General features: G+C 36.6%; 1 protein-coding gene across 1 annotated transcript; it reads left to right on the forward strand.

Annotated features, from left to right (window-relative positions):
* The first annotated feature begins 8,041 nt into the window (after positions 1-8,041).
* LOC110916524 (putative pentatricopeptide repeat-containing protein At5g37570) lies at positions 8,042-10,085 on the forward strand. The gene has a single exon (XM_022161237.2). The coding sequence runs from the start codon at positions 8,260-8,262 to the stop codon at positions 9,898-9,900; it is 1,641 nt and encodes a 546-aa protein (XP_022016929.1). The 5' UTR covers positions 8,042-8,259; the 3' UTR covers positions 9,901-10,085.
* Positions 10,086-11,397: the final 1,312 nt, after the last annotated feature.

Raw genomic sequence — 11,397 nt, forward strand, 5'->3', positions numbered from 1 at the left:
GTTAACCAGACAAAGTCTTGTAACTTGTCTGAACAAAACTCATTAAAGACTCGAATTATGAATTCGGTTTTGGGTTCGGTTATTGATTGTATCCAATTTGGAATTTGGTGTTCAGTTCGGTTATCTGTTTCACAAATCTTGATTATTTGGATAATGGAACCAGATTCGATTTAATAAACTGAATAATAACCGTCTTAACCTGATAACCAAACCAAGTAAAGAGTATAATCAGTTAAATTTGATTTGGTTAGACACATTTTTAAATTCGTTCGGCTTTCACTTAAGGCAAAACAAATATAATAAAAATCGAATAAACCAACATCCAAACCGATAAACACCCCAAGTATTCAGTCAAGTGATGAATCCCGATTAAATCAAACGTTACAAAATAAGCCCAACTAAAAGAGTTGTAAAGAATCACATATAAGAAAACCCAAAACCTAAATCCTTAAATTCCCATGTTACTCTACTCTCCACTTGGTCACTTTTGCCTTAGTTTCTTGTACTTTTTGTGTCAATTACTCATTTACTCCTTGACCAACTTCTTATAGAATGACTCGAATGTTCTTACTTCTAAAGTCATGAGTCGTGGTCTTTCCGTTCGTCCTTCTCCAACCAATACATTACTACAAAGGTAAAGGAAAGGAGATCTTAGCAAACATCTATAGGAAGAAACACATGACTTTTAAAGGTGATATGTATACCTAAGTTACCTTGAGAGAGTGAGATGTATTGCCTTAGCCCTTAGGTCCATGGAATATTGTATTTTAGGTAGACAATTTTCCTTAGACCATTTGGTGTAGGGTCGTCCAGGCCCGGCGACGCCCCCCCCCCCCCACAATTTCGGGTGGCTTGTCGGCGTCTTGAACGTCAGGGTTGGGACGATGAGGACGAGAGGTAAAGGACAAAAATTGTTGTATCTTCTTCTCACACACACATGCATACAACATATACATATATATATTTTAGGCCTATCCCCATTCCTTAGATCCATCCTCTTGCCACATCCTCACACCCATCCTATGTGACGCTGATGTGGAGGCCCATCCTCCATCAACCATATCTAATAGCCTTATAAGATTTGAGTTTTTGTTTGAAATTCTGTGTAATTATGTTTAAAGAATCATTGGACGATTGATTTTGTTTAAAAATTTTGTGTATTTATGTTTGAAGAGTCATTTGCTTTTTGTTTTGTTTAATCAATCGGTGCGGTGTAATTAATTTTGACAAATAAATTGTGAAACTAAGCATGAAAACTTCTTAAAATAAAAATAAAAATTATAGATTTTACAATTCAGTCAATTATACTTCTAAAATAGTTATAAAAAAAGAAAAAAAAAAGAAAGAGTTAACTGTCATTTACGTCCCTGTGGTTTGTTCACTTTTGCCATTTCAGGCAAAATTTCAAAATTGCACCGTTTTCCTCCCTGACATTTTAGAAACATGTCATTTCAGTGCAAAAAAATAACCACAGTTAAAAAATCAGTTAGCTTAGGGGTAAAATCTGTTTGTTTCTAAGCAGTTGGTCACGGGTTCGATCCCGGCCAGCTGCAATTTTGACTGTGGTTACCCTTAAGCTAACTGAATTTTTTAACTGTGATTATTTTTTTGAGCTAAAATGACACGTTTCCAAAATGACAGAGAGAAAGATAATGCAATTTTAAAATTTAATCTGAAATGAGAAAGTTAAACAAACCATAAGAACGTAAATTACACTTAACTAAAAAAGAAATTAAGCCAGCCATAAAACTACAAACAAGCTAAAGTAAAAAACAAATCAAATACAAGCTCTAACTTTTAGCTCAAAGTAAAGACTAGAAGTTTGAGCCCGAGTTAATATTTCCACTACTTAAACTTCTCTTCAACCACCTTAGTACCTTACAAGGGAAATAACAAAATATCATTTGAATAGATTTCTTAATGAAACGTTTAGCGAATTGTATCATGTCTTACATTTTGTTTCTTACAGTTAAAAACAGTAAACATAGACAAAGCACAAAAGAAGATTTTTTTAATTTAATTTTCTCATTTATTTCTTAGTTAAATATTAGTTAGTTCGGTCAAAACAACATTATTTCATAAGCCAACAACTATAGCTCCAATTTAACATCGATTTATTTAAGGAAAAATTACCAAAATGTCTTTTGACCAAGTGCATTTGCAAAAATGTCACCATCCTGCGTCCTTGGAAGGTCCTCCCAGCCTCGGAAGCGTCCGCCTTTTACTTGAATCGTCTGTTTCCATTCAAGCGACACGTGTCCGATGTTGAAGCGTTCGTCTTTCACGTTGAAGCGTTCGCCTTTCACTTGAAGTGTCCGTTTCCTTTCAGGCGACACGTGTCCGATGCAATGCGTCCGCGAAGCTTCTTAAGCGTCGGCCAACGACGCAGGTTCGTTCCGTATCTTTGTCCAATTTTTTTTATATATATAACTTATAAACATTTTTCTAACATGGGATCATGTGCATGCTCTTTATAAAAATTAAACTATACGTATGTTAACGGAGCAAATTTTAAACGATATAAAACATGTTATTTTTTAGTTAAAATTTTTTATATTAAACATTAAAAACATAACATAATAAAAAACAAAAAAAAAAACCAAACAACACATAAAATATTATATTTATCTAAAACCATATCCTAATAGCTTCCCACTCCGAGACATGTTTGAAATTATGTCTCTCTTCATGGCGGTAGTTGATGAGGGCCACATCCGTCTCCACTTTCTTGAAATATCGATCAAATCTCTCACACTCCAACCGCAGCACACGGAACCTAGAGGGTAGTGCGTCAACGGTCCGGTTGTGTTCCGGACCACGTAGTTGGGCGAAATTTTGTTGAACATGGACCCAGAGCCCACCCTGTCCTCGAGGTGGAGGATCGATCATTGCCTGCTCCCATGCTTCGCGCAGAGCAATGTCTTCAACGTCAGTCCAGGAGGTGGCCATTGTCGGGTCGTTGACGGCGTCAGATTTTCTAGTGAAATGGCTGATTTTTGTTTGCAAATCTTTTTGAAAACGGCGGGTGTTTTGGTAAGTGATAAGTGAACGGGTTATATAGTGGGGTAAATGTGTGCAACGGTAAAAGTTAAACGGCTTTTGAGTTTTCATTTTTTTTTACCGAAGCGTCGCGAAGCGTCGGTCAAGCATCGGGGGGCGTCGGGGTCAAGCCTCGGAAACGTCGGCCAGGCCTCGGAAACGTAAACATGGACGCATTAAAAAATTATGGTTATCATGCGTCGGTGACCGACGCAATTTCGTAACGGAATGGACGCTTCAACACGTGTCGCTTGAAATGGAACGGACGCTTCAACGTGACAGGCGGACGCTTAAACGCGAAAGGCGGACGCTTAAACGCGAAAGGCGGACACTTTCGATGCTAGGGGGACGTTCCAAGGACGCAGGAAGGTGACATTTTTGCAAATACACTTGGTCAAGAGACATTTTGGTAATTTTCCCTTTATTTAATTTCTATTATTTTAAAGAAACATCTAACAACATTGTTCAATTTCTATTAATTTAAAGAAACATCTAACAACAGACAACTCATTTAATTCCCTGCAAAGCCTTCCAATAGAGACTTATAAGTTAACTAAACATCGGACACCTATGATGATGTTTATCATAAACTAAGTTATTATTCGCACCAAATTCCTTGAGATTAACACATTATTGTTGTACACCTTTCAAAATGTGTTACGAAGTATTATAAAACCCCTAACATTTTACATATTTGGTAACAGGGTGTTTCACAATATGATTGACAATTTAACACTAAGAAAAACATATATATACACTTTAATGTAATTATTATTGTTCCACTCTAATCATTTCATACAAAACTATAACCAAGTTATGTGTACTCACTCACAACAATTATTTTCTTACTAACCGGCTCATAATACGCTTTTCCACTTATGAGAACAAAATAACTTAGATATATGTACCTATAAAACGACATAAATTACATCCAAATTTGCGTTACATGTGATTTTCTAAGAAATTTACTAAACGTGTGGTTTTTAGATGATTATAACAAAATTCTTCACTTTATGTGTTCTTGACTTCTTTCCAAAATCTGACCCATAGGCCATAACTCTAACTTACAACCTTCTTTTCTCATTATTGCCCCTCCGTTTGTTACTCTTGTATTTCACTAATCAAATTAAATTTTCTCTAATATGACTTATTTAAACTGTTATAAACATCATTTATTTTGCAAGAAAATGCAACCATTTATTTCTAAACACTTTTATACAAGCAAAACATGTGCATAGCGTACAATGTAGTTGTTATAGAGCATGTGTTACAAGTATGAAAATGTGGCCCACGAGTTTGTAGCATCAAATTGACTAAACTAGGATTATCATGTGTGCATCTGACATTCAACGTACCATGTGCTAAAACATGTAAAACATGTACTCTCAATTAACTCAAACCTAACAAGGCTAGTGAAGTAGTGATCAATACATACATGATGTCTCTTGAAACAACTATCCAATCATCAATATATAGTCTCGTATATAAATATTGACAAGGATAAAACACAACACAAATAAACTTTATAGTTGGTAATATCGAATTTTTTAATTTACCTCCGCACATACTAAGCAATGAAATAAGGTTATCAATTTATGCCGTTAAATAACATAAAATAGTAGGTTTTGATGTCAAATATATGTGTTCAAGAGATCTATGGAAATGCAGTCCATCACATATACAATGGCATACCTAATATTATTTTTTTTTTCCGAGTTCACTCTTCAAACACGTATGGTGAATTGAAGTCACTCTTCATATATCATACATAAAAAGTGAGTATTAGATACTAGGTAAAACTTAAAAATATATGTAGCTCTGATACCTAACATTTGGCTCCACACTCTAATACTTTACACTTGGGTCCGCCCTTACATGGGCTTAATATTCCTAGTAATAGATGTATCAAAATATAAATTAGCATTTTTAATTCTACACAAATAAGTAAATAACCCCTCTTCGGAATTTGATGTTTAGATTGGAACCTTTGTAGTCACATATGTAACATGTTTTTTCTTTTACTGTTTCTGAACATCAAAAATGAACATTAGGTTGTGTATCATAATAATAACTTTTTTTATGTCAAAACTCATGCATCTCTTTTGAGAATAAATATGTGATTTTAGAAAATCATGATAAGAACATATGAGGTATAACAAGTGCCGCTAAAAAAAGGTATAATAAGTCTATACATAATACATTATAAAGTGTAAAACCACGATAAGATCATTTTTTTATTTTTTTATCTGGGATTGCCATTCATGCAAACATGTGGTGCTCTGTCATTATTCACCAGAGGTGGCAAGGTGGTGTTTGACGTCGATTTAGGGGATGATGAGGTTTTTGACAGTGGTGGTAGTTTTACGTTGTAAACATGTATTTTATATATAATAAAGGAAACTTACATATAGAAATTAGAGTTGATTACATTATTGATTTAGTGATGAATGTGGTTTGGCACATATCACACATTTAGGGGATAGGTTTCAAAAGTTACAATTTCGGAGTTAGTGGCTTTGATTTTGTAACATGTTTGGGTTTAAGGTTAACTTACATCAAGCTTTCTGTTATAATTGAGTAAAATGACTAGAATATCCTTATAAGGAACTTTTTCCGTAATTATCTCACTTTAATAAAACTAACTAAAAGAAGAAATCCTTACCCCCCCCCCCCCCCACCCCTCTTTGTGTTTCTCCTCCTGTCTCCAACCCTACAATATCTCGACACCCCTATAAAAGTTTGATTCATTGACGCTGCATCACCGTGTCAAACACCACCTTAGAGGTGACGAAGAGTTGTGTTAAAGCAAAGATGGTTAAGCCTTAGAGGTACTCAGTGATTTGCTTCTAAGCACCTTGAGGTGCTGTTGGTTCTCCGATGGTTAGGAGGGCATGCCTTGTTTTTTATTTTTTTATATTATAGTTCCGGTTAAAGTTTAAACATCATAAAAGTCACTTTATTATGGTTACCGTTTATGACGTTTCTGACTTACACCTAAGTTTGTACTATTCTACTCTGTATATCTTTCCAACTTATGCGAGGTCCATGCTATATTGCCCAAACATCGATTAGTAACTTATACACAACAGCAAAACACATATATTCAAACCCAAAAGTAATAAAGAGGAGAAAGTTCGATAGATCTAGGCCCATAGGAAAAAAAAAAACACATATCTTTTGAGCCCAATCTCACTCTTTTACTACGTCTTAGAAGCGCACAAAACCGTGTTTTTTAATACCCGGGTTCGGGTACATACCTGGGTACGGGTATGATCGTGTTTTGAATTTTTGGGTGTTGACAAACCTGAATACATGTATGACCGGGTTTTGAATTTTCGGGTATTGCCAATACCCGGGTCGGGTTTAGGTTCGGGTATTGGCCGGGAATTCCATACCCTGTGTACCTGGGTATTAAAATACCTTATTTTGTGTTCGGTTATGAAAGACACCGGGACATGTATTAAAAAAAAACCCGGATGGGTATAAACATGAACTTTGTAGTTTTTTGTTTCCAACTCCATTTTTGGGTTTATAAACATGAACTTCAATAATATAAAACTTTAATTTAATAAGATCACATGTTACTAGGAATTAGAATTATCAAAGTGCATACATTCCTAAAACCCAGTATCAGGTATCCGTAAAACCCGGTGCGGGTATTCCTAAAACCCGGGTATGGGAATTCCTAAACCCGGGTACGGGTATTATTAAACCTTGGTATAAATCAGCTGTAAACAAACCTAGGTTCGAATTTGAGTTCAGGCAGGGCAGTTCCTACGTTTTTTGTGACCCTAAGCGAAGTATGAAGTGAAGGCCTTTTTGTAAAATTATCATTTTCAACATATTTGGTAACAAAACCCTCCTCCTACCAGCAATTATAAACTAAAAAGTTTAAAGTTGGCAAAATTATTTTTTTTAAGTTATATGTTTTGTATAGATATAGTATACATCTAAATAAAATCTATTTTTCTAGCTTCGGGATGGGTCTAATAGTCGATGGTTGCTGCAGTTATATCTGTAGTTAAATTTCGAAACTCAGCCTTGAATGTAGGCCTTTTTTCCTAAACAATTTTTATCTGGGCTCCTCTAGTAAAAGACTGGTTTCGTGTTGCTTTATTTGGGCCTAATACATTCACAGTATATAAAGCTTACTAAAAATTGGAGGCCCTTGATTTTGGTGGCCCTAGGTCCGTGCCTAGATTGGAAAACCTAACGGGCCGACCCTGAGTTCAGGTACTTAGCTGCAGTGGCGAAGCTTGAGATTTCCGACCGGAGGGGTCGAAAACGTATATACCTAGGGCTGCAAACAAACCAAACGTTTGACGAACAGTTCGTGAACCGTTCGATGGGAAGTTTGTTTGTGTTCGTTCGTTTATTAAACAAACGAACACGAGCAAGAAATTTCGTTCATTTAGTTAAATGAACAAACATGAACAGAGGTCGTGTTCGTTCGTTTATATTCGTGAACGTTCGGTAACGTGTTCGTTTGTGTTCGATAGTTCATTTGTGTTTTTAGTTTTTATATTTATTTCAATACTTCAAAATTCCGACAAATTAAATATCTACTAAGTGTCGATGTATTATATACTCTGTTCATGAACGATTGTTTGTGTCTGTTTGATTTCATTTGTGTTCATGAACATTAGTTTGTGCTCATTTGTGTTCGCCCACGTTCGTTTTTGTTCGTTGCCTAAAATTAACAAACAAAGATAAACGAACACGAACAAGTTCATTTCCTTAACAAACGAACACGAACATAAAATCTCGTTCAATAAGTGTTCGTGAACGGTTCGCGAACACATATATTTCTTAACAAACGAACACGAACATAGTCTTGTTCGTGTGCGTTCGGTTCGTTTACAGCCCTATATATACCCAAAAATTTCTATAGAACCAGGGGGTCGAAAACGTATATACCCAAAAAATTCTATACGAAAACCACATATATTACACTATTGAGCGAAAAGTTCGGAGGGTCGAGCGCCCACAGCCCCTTCTAAACTACGCCAATGGTTAGCTGAAATACTGTACCCGGACCAACAATTACCTAATTCGCAAGTTACTGGTGTTCCTTTCGACCGCCCTAACCGGTCTACCGGGATTCTTGCTTGCTGTATTCAGTTGCAAATGCAATCTATCTTCTCTTCTTATTTACAGTGTCTCATGTAATTCAATTTACACTTTAATATTCATTTACTTACGAATTACGACCCACCCATCATGATTTCTCTGTCATCATCATCACCCTCACCATTATCCCTCTTAAAATCCTGCAAAACCATTCGAACCCTCGAACAAATTCACGCCCAAATCATCCGTAAAGGGTCCGAACAAGATCACGTTCTTATAAGCGAATTCATCTCTATATGCAACTCACTCTATCCCAACAAAATCACCTATGCTGGAACTGTTTTTGACCGTGTTCTTCAACCCAATATTTATCTTTGGAACACCCTCATTAAAGGGTACTCTACCTACTCTTCTTTTGCCACGTGTTTCGGATTTTTTCGACGTATGAAACAAAGTTGTGTTTGTGCGGATAAGTATACTTTTCCGTCGATTATTAAAGCTTGTTCCAGTGTTGTGGCATTGAAAGAAGGGCGGGTTGTTCATGGGTTGATTGTTAAGTGTGGTCTGGAAGATGATGTGTTTGTGGGGTCTAGTTTGGTTGATTTTTATGGGAAATGTGGTCAGGTTTTTAATGCACGTAAGGTGTTCGATGAAATGTTTGTGAGAAATGAGGTCACTTGGACGTCTATGATTGTCGGGTATTCGAGTACTGGGGATTATTTAGAGGCCAAGAAGTTGTTCGATGAAATGCCTGAAAGAAATGTTGCCTCATGGAATGCGATGATTAATGGGTTTGTTAAGTCAGGTGATTTGGTTGGTGCGAAGTTGTTGTTTGATGAAATGCCTGAGAAGAATATGGTTTCGTTTGGTACGATGATTGATGGGTATGCGAAATCTGGAAATATGGCGTCAGCACATGCTTTGTTTGATCAATCACCCGAGAAAGATATTGTTTCGTGGTCTGCGATGATATCGGGGTATGCACAGAATGGTCAGCCTAAAGAGGCTGTTAAAATGTTTAATGACATGCTTTCTAGGAACGTTAAGCCGGATGAATATGTGATGGTGAGTTTAATGTCCGCATGTTCACAAACCGGAGACTGGGAGTTGGCTAAGTGGGTCGATTCTTATTTGAGCGAAAGTTCGATTGACCTTGGTCAACATCATGTGACCGCGGCATTAGTAGACATGCACGCAAAGTGCGGGAATCTAGACAGAGCGGCAGCGTTCTTTGATAAAATGCCTACGCGCGACTTAGTATCTTATTGTTCGATGATACAAGGACTGTCGGTTCATGGTCATGCGGTTCAAGCTATAGCCCTTTTTCGTAAAATGTTAGCAGAAGGGCTGACACCAGACGATGCGGCCTTCACGATCATTTTAAGTGCGTGTAGTCATGTTGATCTTGTTGATGAAGGTTGTCACTTTTTTGAAATTATGGTCAATGAATACTCTATTGCTCCGTCTACCGATCACTACGCGTGTAAAGTGAGTCTTCTTGGTCGTGCGGGAAGGTTAAGAGAGGCGTATGATATTCTTAAAGAGATGCCCATGGAACCGCATGCGGGTGCTTGGGGTGGTCTTCTTTGGGCTTGTAGGATACATGGTGATGTGGCGTTAGGAAAAGAGGTTGCGGATCGACTTATTAAGATTGAGCCTCAGAATCCTGCGAATTATGTGTTGTTATCTGATATTTATGCGGCTTCAAATCAATGGTCTGATGTTCACCATGTAAGGAATTTGATGAGCGAGAAGGGGATCCGAAAACTTTGTGGGCGTAGTTGGATTTAACGCTCCTCGTTAATTTCGTTCTGTTCGGAATATTTAGCTCCTACTTTCAAATGATGACGGCAACGTCTCATGAACATAGAACACCGGCATTCACCAATTGTATATCTGGCTGCCTGAGGCTATGTTATTCTCGTTTTTCACCGGACGGATATGTTTATGACTTTATGTTATTGTGGTTTCAGTTCTTTGAAAGTATGCACTCCTTGTGTGGATGAAACCCGAACATGCTTGCAGAGAAAGTGAAATCAGTTGCGTTTGAAAGGAAAGTACAGATTTTAGATCTGCTGAAGAAAATGCTTTTGCATTCCTTAAGGTTGATAGTGACTGGTTTTTGAGAAGCATGACTCCACATATTTGTATAGAACTATATCAAGTACATGTCTTGTGAACCTACTTGATACTTTGTAAAAATGTCCAGTTTTGACCTGAACCCTTTTTGCTCATAACCCATTTGGCCATTTTTACCCGACCCGCTTGTTTTGTCAGGAATAATTTCGGGTTACCAGTTTCAACTTAATGGTATGCAGTTTGCTGAATATTTAGTTATCCATTTTGTATATTATTGACTAATATATATGAGATAATTGGGTATTTTTCGGGGTTTTTTAATCGGGTTTCAGGTTATTCAGGTTTTTTTGTTATGGGAATCCTATCCGTAACCCGACCCAAATAAAATTCGGGTTTCTTCGGGTCGGGTTAATCAGTATACGGATTTTCAAATACAAGTTGCAATGTATGCTTTACAATTTAACTCAACATGATTGTGTTATTAAGTACAAAACACAAAATGCCAAATAAAATACTCGTGTTCAGACCCATGCATTAAACATATATATTACCTAAAAAAACGTCAAATACAGTAAGTACAAAACCAAACCGTATCAACCAATTGTATAAACTAAAAAGAAAACGTGAAATCGTATCAACCAATCACATCTTTTGAGTCGCTCAAACAACCAATGAAACACCAACCACGAAACAAAACATATAGGAGGAACTTTAGACTTTTTTGTTATTATGTATATATAAATATAACTGACATTTTTTTTATGTAATTCGGGTTAATCGGGTCAACCCGATTAACATTTCTTAAACCCAATTACTGACCCGAATACTATTTTCGGATTTCGGGTTCCATCTGTTCGGGTTTGGGTTAATCAGGTTCAGATTAATTTTATCCGGGTCGGTTTTCGGGTTTCAGTTAAAAAAACCATCCAATAGGTATCCAAACATGGTACTACTCCTAGGAGCCTGCCCAGAATAAGGCTTTCTGATCTATGAATACATGGCAAAACAGATTCAGATGAGTCTAGATAAACCTTGGTAAAATATAAAATTTGAAACACTGGTGGAATTTAAATTATTTCTAACGGTGAACAGATTATCTTTCATATATTAAACACGATAACCGTGTTGATATGGGGATGTGATTCGTTAAGACGCCTGTAACATAATTGACGTGTTAGACAAGTTAACTTATGACTTGGAACGAGTGCA

This window comes from Helianthus annuus, chromosome 7 (genome assembly GCF_002127325.2).
Source record: "Helianthus annuus cultivar XRQ/B chromosome 7, HanXRQr2.0-SUNRISE, whole genome shotgun sequence".
Taxonomy (NCBI): Eukaryota; Viridiplantae; Streptophyta; class Magnoliopsida; order Asterales; family Asteraceae; genus Helianthus; species Helianthus annuus.

Excerpts from the sequence above, each read along its gene's own strand:
- LOC110916524 (XM_022161237.2), top strand. The coding sequence starts at position 8,260 with ATGATTTCTCTGTCATCATCATCACCCTCACCATTATCCCTCTTAAAA.